Source organism: Cebus imitator, unplaced genomic scaffold (genome assembly GCF_001604975.1).
Source record: "Cebus imitator isolate Cc_AM_T3 unplaced genomic scaffold, Cebus_imitator-1.0 Scaffold517, whole genome shotgun sequence".
NCBI classification, from domain to species: Eukaryota; Metazoa; Chordata; class Mammalia; order Primates; family Cebidae; genus Cebus; species Cebus imitator.
This window is the reverse complement of record NW_016107832.1, coordinates 356,040-368,474: the sequence shown is the minus strand read 5'-3', so window position 1 is coordinate 368,474 and position 12,435 is coordinate 356,040. Positions and strand designations below refer to the sequence as shown.

Here is a 12,435-nt window from a genome sequence, read left to right as displayed (position 1 = left end):
TTTTTGACAGGGTCTCACTCTCTGTCTCCCAGGCTGGAGCGCAGTGGTGCCATCTTGGCTCACTACAACCTCCACCTCCCAGGGTCAAGAAATTCTCCTACTTTAGCCTTCTGAGTAGCTAGGACTATAGGTGCATGCCACCACACCCGGCTAATTTTTATTTTAGTAGAGACGGGGTTTCGCCATGTAGGCTAGACTAGTCTCAAACTCCTGACCTCAAGTAATCCACCCGCCTCAACCTCCCAAACTGCTAGAATTGCAGGCGAGAGTCACCACGCCCTGCCACTATTTTACCTCTTCTTTTGGGCTCTCTTTAACCTTACAGAATTACATGTACTTAGGCATTTATCTCTTAGGGAGTAATTTTTTATCCCCTTAGCGATTTCTAAGTACATGAAATGTGAAGGCTTTTAATCTTCCAAAACTTCTAGACATGTCTGCCTTGACCTATTGTTATCTGGGAATGGGCATGTCAGCCATCCTTGAAGGAAACATTTGCTACATATCATCACAATGCTTCTTTCCTTACCACCTGTCTTTGTGGACGGCATGTTTGCCCTCGGGCAGCTCTTTGACTAATTCTAATGTCTCGGTGTAGCCCTCATCTGTTCATAGCAGGGATGCTAGAGTAGGTATCAGACATGAGCACGGCTGGAGAGGGCCTCCCACTCAACCAGGAAGGTCAGGTGGCCATCAGGTGAAGGTTAGGTGGTTGCTAAACTCTCTCTCACTCTAAAATAATGATTGGTCGCAGCTGGCACCAAGGAAATGTGGTTCCCAATAGACAGAAACACCTGAAACTGGTGATCAGCCACTTCCCCGTAAGATCTCAGGAGTTGGGTGAGTGGGCTCAAGCATGAGCACTCAGAGGCAAAATGGTGGCGTTCAACTGGTATAAGACCTACCTCTGGGAATGTTCCACTGCTAAGGGCAACACCGCTTAAGGTAAGCATGTGTACAACTTCAATAAACACTGCGCATGCGGCCCTTCCCAAGTGATGGCAGGCCACTGGGCATGCAGATAGCCCACCCCAATGAAAGAATCAGAAGAGAAGTAATATAACCCCTTTTATGTGCCAACATATAAAAGCCCAGGTCAAAGATCAAACCATGCACTTGAATCTCTCAATTAGCCTGCTTGGTCATCTTCCAAGTGTACTTTACTTTCATTCCTGCTGTAATTTTTTATTTTTTAAACAGAGTCTTACTCTGTCACGCAGGCTGGAGTGTAATGGTGCTCTCTGTTCACTGCAACTTCCACCTCCCAGGTTCAAGTGATTCTCCTGCCTCAGCCTCCCAAGTAGCTGGGATTACAGGCGTATGCCACCACGCCTGGCTAATTTTTATTTTTTTAGTAGAGACAGGGTTTCACCATGTTGACCAGGCTGGTCTCCAACTCCTGACTTCAAGTGATCCGTACACCTCAGCTTCCCAAAGTGCTAGTATTACAGGCGTGCGCCACCACACCCAGCCTCCTACTCTAAAACTTTTTAATAAACTTTCACTTCTGCTCTAAACTTGCCTTGGCCTCTCCCTCTGCCTTGTTCTTCCTTGAGGAGGCAAGAGCTGAGGCTGCTGCAGACCCACACAGATTCCCTGCTGCTAACATACTTCGGTGCTGAGTGACTTGGATACATTCCGTAGTGTTAACAAGTGGTTTCTCTATCACAAAAAGTTCTGCCCATACACGAGAAGCCCCAGTAGTTAACCTAGGGCCTTGTATACAGGAATCACTCAGTATATGCCTGTTCATTGACAGATGGAGATAAATTACCACAACCATGTTTCTAAAACTTCAGTATGTGAATGGTCACTAAAAGTGGTTTCTGATGCAATTATCTGAGCCTCTATTTTGTCCATACCAAGCCTATTTTAGGGCCACACTGATTTCCTTTCTGTAAGGACTTCTCTTCTTTCTTGGGCCAATTCTCCTCTGCTTTCATGGACTTATGAACCTAATGCAATATGACATGCTATTTCCTGATTTTAAAAATCATCTCCTATGGCCTGTAAGGTGCTGAAGTCTAACCTACACCTTAGGGTCACATGAATGTCCCTTAATTTTCTAAGACAGAAAAGGCATCATTTTTAAATAATTTCATTTAAAAAATTGATTTAAAAGCTTTACAAACTTAGAATGCAGTTATAAATGTGGCTGGGTGATAAAAGTTTAGATATTTATTCCAAAAGGGTAGCCTGACTTTCTATGCCTACTTCAAAAGACACATCATTTTTCACTTTATATAAACAAGCTTCCTTTTTCAGAACATTCCTGAACTACATCCAACATGCTGAGAGGTGCCTAAACAAACCTCAGTATCTTAATTAAAAGTTCTGGCTTTCAATTAAATCATGTACATATAAGAGTAATATAACATTATGACATTTTTCTCTTTTTTACTATAAACCTCTCATTAGAGGAGATTCAATTTGTATTTAATAAATCTTGCTTGTGTTTTTACATGTATTTTCTCATGTATTTCTTCCTTGTGTTCATTTTCTCCCACATGCCTGAGTAGCTCAAACTATGAATATTTAAGGACAAAGTGAATAGGTAGCATTTTTCTATGTGCTTTTCCTGAAGGGTGTAATGTACAGTGTAAACAATAAACAACCCAAATGGAAAGAAAAACCACGTTATTTCAGATCTGTTCATCACTAAATCCAACATACCAGTACATTAATGACTCCACGCATAAACACTGGCGTCTACAGAAAGGGTATAATGCTTTCCTCAGAACATTCAACAAATGGAGCAAAGCCTTAACCGATGAATAGGACACTTGTGTAGCAGACATGCTAAGGCACCTGGAGATGTCGTCAGACGTTTGGGAATAAGAACCTAAGTAGCTGCAATGAGATGGAGCTCATGAGTCATGGCTGAAAAGTAGTCTTTCATACAATTTCATATAAAAATCAGAAAGTGTTTTTTCCTTTCAAAATAGAACGTGTGCAGAATGATTCAATGTTATTAGCAACTTCACTGGTGTGCTGCATTTAGAAAAAAAACAAATCTTTTTGGGGTCACTGATACAGAACTAATGCCATTTTAGATTATATTGGGTGTCGGGAGGGCTCAATACAGATTATTAAAAGAAAAATGTGCCACTGAACTTCCTGCAGGCCAGATTCAATTCTAGCACCATTTTGTCTGTCTGAAGGTTTTTCATAATGTTGCACAGATTGTGTACAACACATCCCCTCTTTCATATGGGAAAAAAGCATCTCTGACCCGGCAGCAAAACAGCATGAGTCTTTAGTTTCTCCAGTTGTGGTGAAGCAGTAGGCAGACATTTGGTGGTCCTTAAAAGTGCAAAATGTTCAGTTTCACCCTCACCCAAATCTTCTGAATTTTAAGAAGCCAATCCAGTTTAATTACTCTCCTTTCACCCTACCCTCCCATTTTCCATCGCTGCCCCAAGAAAAGACGGACAGGCTTGTGTAGCCCACTGAGCAGTGGCGGGTGAAGGGAATCCACAGCTGTGTAATATGGCAAGTGACCTGATTCCCCTCCACACCCCAATCCTAGTCTTCGACTTGAAAGGCCAAAGGGTAAGAAATTAAATCTACATAATTTTGCAGACTGAAAGTCTTCAATGTCAAGAGTATACATTTTTTTGTCCCTGAAATGTCCTCTCAGTATATGGGCAGTCACTAAAAATGGATTTTGATCCAATTATCCTAGCTTCTATTTTGCCCGTACTGAGCCTATTTCAGGGCAACACTGATTTTCTATGAGGACTTCTCTCTCTCATGGACTGATTCTCCTCTGCTTTCATGAACCTATGAACCTGATGCAATACAAAATGCTATTTCCTGATTTCAAAAATCATCTAAAAGGTGTAAATAATTGGTCTCATTTAGCCACAATTATTATAGCCTCCAGACTTACATACACAAGAATGACATAAGAATTTGTTGCAATTTAAAACCCAAGGTTGGGCAAGCTGTAAATATGTCACCTTTTAAACTTTCTGTCACTTAATTAGTAAATAAAATGAAGAGTTACTCTACCAGGTAACATGCATTTAAGGTTCATCAGGACAACTAGTACAGCTGACTAGTTTGCTTACACACAGAGAATGTGTATCTTGGCTGATAACGACAATCTCAAGCATTTGGTACCATGTTTGTGAAACAGTTCCTGAGGGTTGGAAAAAAAAAAAAAACACACAACTTTTGAACACTTGGGAACAGGGAAGACATTGCATATTAATTCATTAAGGTAGGTAATTCCATTGCAGCATATTTACTTTAAAACCCCAAAAAGAGAAATTTCCATTGTTCAAATATTGACAGGCAACAAGTTTTAAAAAATGATTTTTCTGCCACAGCATGTGTATACCTGTGTAACAAACCTGCACATTCTGCACATGTAACCCAGAACTTAAAGTATAATAATAATTTTTTAAAGATTTTTTCGAAAAACCATAGATAAAGACTTTGTCTCTTAATCTGAAAGCTGGGAAACAGGACGAAATGCCTTCTTTATACCCAACTGCCTGACTTTAGCAGCTCCAAGAAAGGGAGCCGTTACTTAGGCAGTGGGCCACAGGACCACAGCCACCCTCCTGGCTTCAAGGACTGGGCTTTTGTCCCCTCGGCCCCTAATTCATAGATTTCTTGTCAATGGCCAAAAGGCTTCCTTAATTGTAAGGTTACAAAACCAGAAGAAAATGCTTATGACCTAAGGAGTCCAAAATGTGCCCCTTTTTCTGCTAAAAACGGTAACATATTTATCATATCAAAAGAACCATAGCTGTTACTTTGGGAAGATTCAAAACATTGTCAGAAAAAGGGAAGATGTGTTAGGTCATTGTGGACTTTCTTAGTTACAAGTGTTCCTCCTTCCGGCTCCACATTCGATTTACCTTCTTCAAACACCTTAGATTTAAAGCACTGACAAGATGAAGAATTCTATCTTAGAATAAAGAAAAGCAAAAATTCCTAAGCAGAAAAACCTTTCCTCACCTAATCTCTTAGAGTTTCATGAGTTGTCCTGAAAAAGGTAAAATATAGTGGTAACATGTTTATATACATCTTTTTAAAATAAGCCACTCAAACTGTTAATTGTACTTGAACAATATTTTGCTTGAAATAGCATGAAATGCAAAGGCAAAACAGAGACAAGCTATAATTTATTTACTATTCAGACAAGACTAAAACCATTTCATCAAAAACCATCTTTTAGCCAAATGATGGATTCACTGCCCTAACAAAACTGTGCTCAATATAAGATAAAGAGCATTAATTTTTTACCTGAATGTCTATGGGAAGCCATGGCTCAGAGACCAATTTCAGGAGCAGCACCTAGACCCGTCTTCCCTCAACCCCAGCTGATAAGGCTGTGGCTCATTTGTGAACATACATTTAAGGGGAAGCAGCTAACACAAAAATAACCGAGAGCAGATGTCCCACCCCTCCCCAGAGATCACAACCTTAATCCCACTAGAAAATTCTTAACCATTTTAGGTGATCCAAGGGAGAAGAATAGGACCCAGTAAAAATACCAAACGCTACATATAAATACCTGCGGGGCTACTCAGCATCCAAATTAGCTCCAGAGCCAGAGAGGCCACATAGAAAGTCATCCCTGTACCGGAATAAAATTTGGACTCGGCTCTGGCATAGCTTAACACTGAGCCAACCTTATTAATCCACTTTATATGCCTCAAGAGCTTGCATTTGGCCCTATAAATAATACATTTTTGTGCTGTTAATGATAAAAGTAACTCTAAAAGATAGACTTATGTTACCAGTGTAATTCAAGGAGATTAGACTCTATGAATATAGAGATTAAGGGGATTATAGATGTTGTCACTCTACACCCTCCTTGGTATGTTCCAGAGATCAGCAGACTACCGTACCAGAAAGGGGAGCAATTCTAATCACCCGACCTCCTTAACGGCAGGCAGCACAGAACAAGATGGGGAGACTACGTGTATCCCCACCACAGATACAATGAAGACATTTTGTCTCACAAACTCAACCTCTTGCTTTTCAACGTCAGGGACAATAAAAGGAAAAATATGAATGAAAATAAAGACATCAACCTAACATGTTGTAACAGCTCAACAGGCCATCAGATGGTTGGAGGCTAGTCATTAGGAGCGTGCTCTAGGAAAATAAAGCCCCTAAGTGCCTCCAGGATCTTCTCCCAAATTCTTCTCTGGCCTTATCTTCAGCCCCCTTTCCCTCAGTCCTGCCTCACTAGCCTTCTCACGGAGGGCACAGGGGCCCCCATGGTTGTTCCTTTCACCACTTCAAGTCTGCTGGTATTGCACTGATTTCTCTCCTTGTTGTCTGATCTCCTGCTCTGCTCCAGGAAGGCAGGGATTTAGTAGTGGAGCCCACTGCAGTGGCCCCAGAGCTTAGAACACTGTCCAGCTCCCAGGAGAGCCTCCAATAACGATTCCTTGAAAGAATGAACTAAATAGCTAAAAAGTCCATCAAACCTCCAAAACATAGTCTCACCTGCAATCCTGAAAGTGGTTTTGGCCACTCAACTTCAAGGCAGGCAGCTGACCTTCATGCTGGTACACCTTTATAGCCACTGTCTTGTTGAACAGTGCATGCCACTGGTTTTGACCCTATTCACACATCTCCCCTACCAGGTTGAGGGCCAGGGCAGTGTTTTGCTTGTCTTAATGTTCCTACAGCACAGAGTAAGTGAGCAGTAAATGTTCCCTGAATAAATCAATGAATAAGTTTCCCAATTCCTATGATCTTCAAACATTTAAGGAAAAGTTACTCTAAAAGGTAGCTGACATCGGTAACTCCCATTTAGCTAGAAAATGATACAATAAAAGCCAGGTTGTTACAAGCAAATTTATTACATGTTGGGGAAAAAAATAAGCCTGGGAAAAGAAGACACGCTACACTGTGCTCTCGCTCCATGCCTTTCTAGTCTCTTTCTTATCCAGCCTGATTAAATTATGGTGGGGAGATTAGCCAGTTGTAACACCACCACACCCCTAAAATAAACTGAAACTTTTCACCTAGAGAAAATTCTCTTACTTTATTAGATGATTAACCTTAATGAACCCTGAATTTTTTATTTTAGTAAGGTATATTTTTAGGAAGAGCCCATGTATGTTGAAATGCCTCTCTTGCAGTGCTTGATGTGCCAACTGCTTTCCTTTAGGAAGTCAGTTTCTGTTTCAAGCTATGTATCACTTAGCTTCTTCTTTTAGCAAGTATGGTAGTTCTTTAGGTTCCTGATCATTTTGAAAAGTGACAACAGAATATGGACAGACAGCTTTATGAACCTATCAAAAAACAAATCTGTTTTGCCTAAAATAAAAGAGAAAATTCAAAGACAAGAGAATCACTTTTTGACCATCACGAATTAGTCAACTATGACCAGCCAGCATGGGCTGGGAGCTTAGCCCTGCAACAGAATTTACTCCAGTTATTTCCATTTCCATCAACAGGTAACTCTGCCTTCCTAAAAACTTCATGAAGCATGACAACTGCCTGCTTGCTCTCTCATCTGGCCCTACTGCAGATGTCCTCAAGGCACAAAATTAGACCTTCCACAAAACCAAAACAGAAAAGGCCCTTTGCATGATGAAAAACAATTTCTTAGGAAGAATAGTTGGCAACTTTGTCCTGTCTTGGATCAGTGGTTTGGAACCCTTGCTGGTTATTTCACAGGTACCTGGAGTCACAGTTTTCATTGGCATCTGAGTCACTCTTGTTACACATTAACAGTATGGTGCTTAATAATATCCTTAAGAATCACTGTACTGTTTACAAAGCACCTTTATATACTATTGGTCTAGTTGGCTGGTGTTTGGTGAGCAACTCTTTGGTGTATGATGGTTACATTTCAGGCCTTCTAGTCTCATACTCTAGCAATATCAGGACAATTTTCTTCAGTGAGTGCTAGGCATCAAACTCCCTAAGGTTCCCTTCCATGTGATCCTCTGTGAATCACTTACTTCAGGGTTTATCTATACAGACATCCTTATGTTCCTACTATCTACAGATGCATTACGACCTATTGTTTGGTTCACCTATGGATAATGCCACCCCAGCCATTATTTTACTGCATATGACAAGCACTTATTGAACAGATGCCCTAGCGGTGCAAGATATTTTGCTGCTCACAAAGAATAAAATACAATCCTTACTTTCGAGTGTAACAAAATAAATATACAAATGACTACCATGTAAGGCAGAGCTTGACAAATATTACAAGCAAGATATAAAGTGTTCCTGAGATGTATCACAGGGAGAGATTACATCTAGTTTGGGGATCAAAAAGACTTGATGGATGTTATGGCATTTGACCTGGTCCCTGAAAAATGATTAAGACTTTGACATGGAGAGAAAGGGGAGGGAGTGTTCTAAGACAAAGGTACCATGTCAGCTAAGATATGAGAAAAACATAGGGCATGTTCAAGAAGCAGGATGCAGCTGGGGTGGTTGGGGTGTGACAGAAGCACAGGATAAGGAAGTAGTGGAACCTAAAGCTAGAGAGGAGAGAAAGCCACACCTGGAGGACCTTTCTGCAACTGGTACAAGGGATGAATGAGATGGAGTCATGTAAGCAGTGATAAGAAGAGCAGATCTTGACCGGGGGCGGTGGCTCATGCCTGTAATCCCAGCACTTTGAGAGGTGGAGGTGGGCAGATCACTTGAGGTCAAGAGTTTGAGACCAGCCTGGCCAACATGGTAAAACCCCACCTCTACTGAAAATATAAAAATTAGCTGGGAGTGGTGGCACATGCCTGTAATCTCAGCTACTCAGGAGGCTGAGACAGGAGAATCGCTTGAACCTGTGAGTAAAGATCATGCCATTGTACTCCAGCCTGGGCAACAAGAACGAAAGGAAGGAAGGAAGGAAGGAAGGAAGGAAGGAAGGAAGGAAGGAAAGAAGGAAGGCAGGCAGATCTCAGAGGAAGAGAGGAGGCAGGGAGACAGCACAGGGTACTCTCCAGTGAGATGCAAGGTAAGACTGAAAGAATGAGAGGCAGGGCAATGGGCATGGAAAGGAAAGACTAGATGTAAGGGACACTGTGGGACAGGGTTGTAAAGACTGAAAGAAGGGGACGGGGCCAAGGATCTCTCTGAAGTTGTGACTCCGGGTGATTGGGAAAATAATGGGGAATATGGCAGGCAGAGCTGGTGTAGGGAAGAGTGGCACTTTTAGACTTCACAATGAGCTTCTTCTGAGATGTCAATAATGAACCTCCTTTAATGGGATACCAGTTATCAAGGAGCAAGACAGAACAGTAAGATTACAGTAGAATCACGTTTGTGGGATTTCTCAGGCTGCAATCTAATCCCAGCCTCTCTACCTCAGAAACACCACTGGGAGGATCAAACTTCAAAAGTTCAAAGTGGCGCAACCGAAGAGTCAAACACAGCAAATTCAGTGACCCAATTGGCCCACATTTCAGTAGTTTCTCATTCACAGCTTGACTTGTGGTCACCCTTCTCCCTTTACTAGATTTTTCTTTTCCTGAAGAAATTTCCAAACTGTTAAAAACTTATTCAGACAATGACTAGCCATTAGTCATGGCCAGGGGCAAGAGGCTGATAACAAACTGTAATGGAATCTTTGTGGATTTATCAGTGGTTACATGTCCATTTTTTAAACCTTACTCTTCTTTTCTTCATGCCTACTACTAATAAATTAATATACTGCAAGTTTTTTTTTCTGAATATAATTTTGTCAGGCTACTTAATTCCTCTGCCAACAATTTATCCTGAGTGAGTCCAACTGCAAGATTAAAGCAACTAGTCATGCACTATGATATGATGTGATTCAATGTTGAGCTCTCCGGAGTATTTCTTGTCCTATGTACTCTTGCCAGAAAACAGCCCAGGACAGCTTCAGCCATCTCATGTTCCTGTCAATCTTTAAGGTGGGAAGAGTACTTTTTCCTACTGACAAGTCCAATTTGCAAAGTCACTGCTTAAATGTCACAATTCATGGCATACCTGTCAGAGACTAAAATGAAGGAGCACCCCTGGAACCCCAAGAGGGGGGATTTGGTCTTGTAAGATTCAAATGAAAGCAAACCTGAAATTCGGCCTCCCCAAAGGGTCTCTGAATCTCAGAGAGAAGGAAAAGGTGACTATGAAAGAAGAAGATCTGTTACAAATGAGATAAGATACACGAAATAAAGGATCTTGTAAACAACAAATCACCTGGAAAATGCTAATTAACTCAACTGAAGACCTGTTCATTTCACAGTTGATGAGGGCTTAGAAGTTCCCTTACAGTATTCACACGGAGATTAAGAAGCATGGGCCATGGCCCCGTCCTTTGATTTTTGGTAATGACATGATCAGTAACAGTTTTAAATGTCTCTTGTCCCCAAAGTCTGCCCCCTTCCTGTGTTACTACTAGACTTTTACCAAGAGATAGGAACTATCCCAACCACAGCCTATAGATACTTTTATGGGCCTATAACCAGAAATCACTACCAGGAAAACACCAAAAAAATGACTTTTGGAGCATACCTAGGATTATATTTTTCAAAAAACAGAAGTGGCAAAAAGAAGTAAAGAAAATAGAAACCAGAAAATGTTTTAGAAGGAAATATGTAACATAAGTACAGATTCTCAAATCCAAGGAAAATGTTTCAAGAAACTGAGAAGCTGGTAAGGATAAATCCTTGTCATATTTTAGATGCTAAAATTCTCTTCCAGTCTATTTCTACCACCTACTTCTGATATATCTGTTTTATTTCCATGTTGCCATGTACCATGACTGAAAACACCCTTTCAATCATGCTAAGTCCTGGCATTCACCATGCCCACCTTTTATGAACATTTCAAGCCTCTGACAAATGCTTGAGGGCTAAACATTCCATGACCCTATTCTATAATTTACCCCGCTGGTTGATATCCATAACAGGAAAGAAGAGCAAATCAAATAAGCTTCCATCCATACCCTTATTCTTAATGCTGATAACTGAGATCAACTGCCTTGTTCAGGGATGTTATAATTCATGAGCTCTGCTTCCTGGTGTGAAACATCAAGGCTAGTAACATACAATCTGTATTTACCAAAAAACTATAATTAATACATTACCTTATTATGCATTGGTGTTTTCAAACCCCAAATAGGAGATAGCCCTAGAATTCAAAGTAAAGGTTGAAAAGACTCATAAGTGGTTCTCTGGGGTTTGGTCAGTAGAACATCTGAACTTAACATAGTGCACGGAAGTGGAAGTGTGAACATAGCAGGAGGAAAGAGACCAAGCTGTGACCTGGATGTCACTCAGGAAGTCTATATTTTGTTAGGCAACAGCATTGTCTATTTTGATAGCAGGGGAAATCCAGATTTCCGGAGGACTCAAAGTACATAAAGTGAAAGCTCACTTGGCTCCCACCTGCCAAGTTTCCCTGAAGGCCATCATTTGACTGCCTGAGCAGTGTCTTGATTCAAATTCCATGCAGGAGTACTTACAGGTGGACAGAGGAGAGTGGTGGCCCATAGTTATTTGCATCTGAGAGAGCAAACAGAAATAACTTTCTATGGAAGGAGCTCTTTTGTTGTGCCAGGACAGGTACTGTTTTGTGAAAACTCAGCTGCAGAAGCAGAGTCATCTTGTTGGTGTGTGATCTGCCATCAGGTTACCGCCCTGAATGGCAGCTTGTCTTCCCTGCTTGTCTACCTATGCGTAGTGAGGACAGAGTATAGGCTCCTCCACAAGTTGGTGGGGCGTGGCAGACCTGAAGATAAAGTGGGCCAGGTCTGTGAGTGTCTCCAGCTTCATAAAGATCCCATGATAAAGTTGGAAATGGTCTTAGATACCACCTAATCCAATCACCTCATTTTACAGATGGGAAAGCTGAGGCCCAGAGATGGAGAGATGACCTGAGTTAACAGCCACTCCAGGTCTAGAAGCTGGATGTCTGGGATCTTTACTCATGATAGTGTAAATCTTGGGAATGCTACGTACGGCAAATGGGGTTCGTTATGACTTTATATTAATCAACAGATGTTAATCTGGGTCACACACCCTGAGACTAAGGGACAGTTGTGTGTGTTGATGACACATTTTGCAGATTCTCTCATGCAGCACCAGGAGTCCAGTCAAGTTATCTCAGCCACAGTTATGGTTAATGCTGGAGTCTCTGAGCTTACTCTGGTTCAGGAGGCTACCTAAATCATGAATCGTTCTTTGCTCAATTAAACTGTATTAAACTTAAAAAAAAAAGTTTATGGATAAACTTTGGCTGAGATAACTTGGAAGTGGTAGTTGACACAGAGCCGAGAGAGATATGGACTAGTCTGGATGGGGAAGCAGAGGCTCTACCTAAAACGGCTGACACTTAAGGAACAAGAGCGAGTGATTTCAAAGCCCTTAAAGTCAAGCAACAAGTTCACCATGCCAGGCAGCAAGTGCATGAAACAGAATGACAGGAACACGAAGTCCAGAAAGGAGAATGCAAGGAGAGTCTGCAGCTAGA

General features: G+C 41.3%; 1 protein-coding gene across 10 annotated transcripts in view; it reads right to left on the bottom strand.

Annotated features, from left to right (window-relative positions):
• Positions 1-12,435, bottom strand: part of FHL1 (four and a half LIM domains 1) — a 62,512-nt gene that overhangs the window by 7,583 nt on the left and 42,494 nt on the right. For 3 of the 10 annotated variants that reach the window (XM_017514117.1, XM_017514129.1, XM_037733337.1), the window contains exon 1: positions 5,260-5,493. The exons of the other annotated variants lie outside the window; for them this stretch is intronic. In XM_017514117.1, coding sequence (XP_017369606.1) covers positions 5,260-5,281 — 22 coding nt within the window. In that variant the 5' untranslated portion in view covers positions 5,282-5,493. Of the gene's footprint in view, positions 1-5,259; positions 5,494-12,435 lie in introns of those variants that run through there. 10 annotated transcript variants of the gene reach the window in all.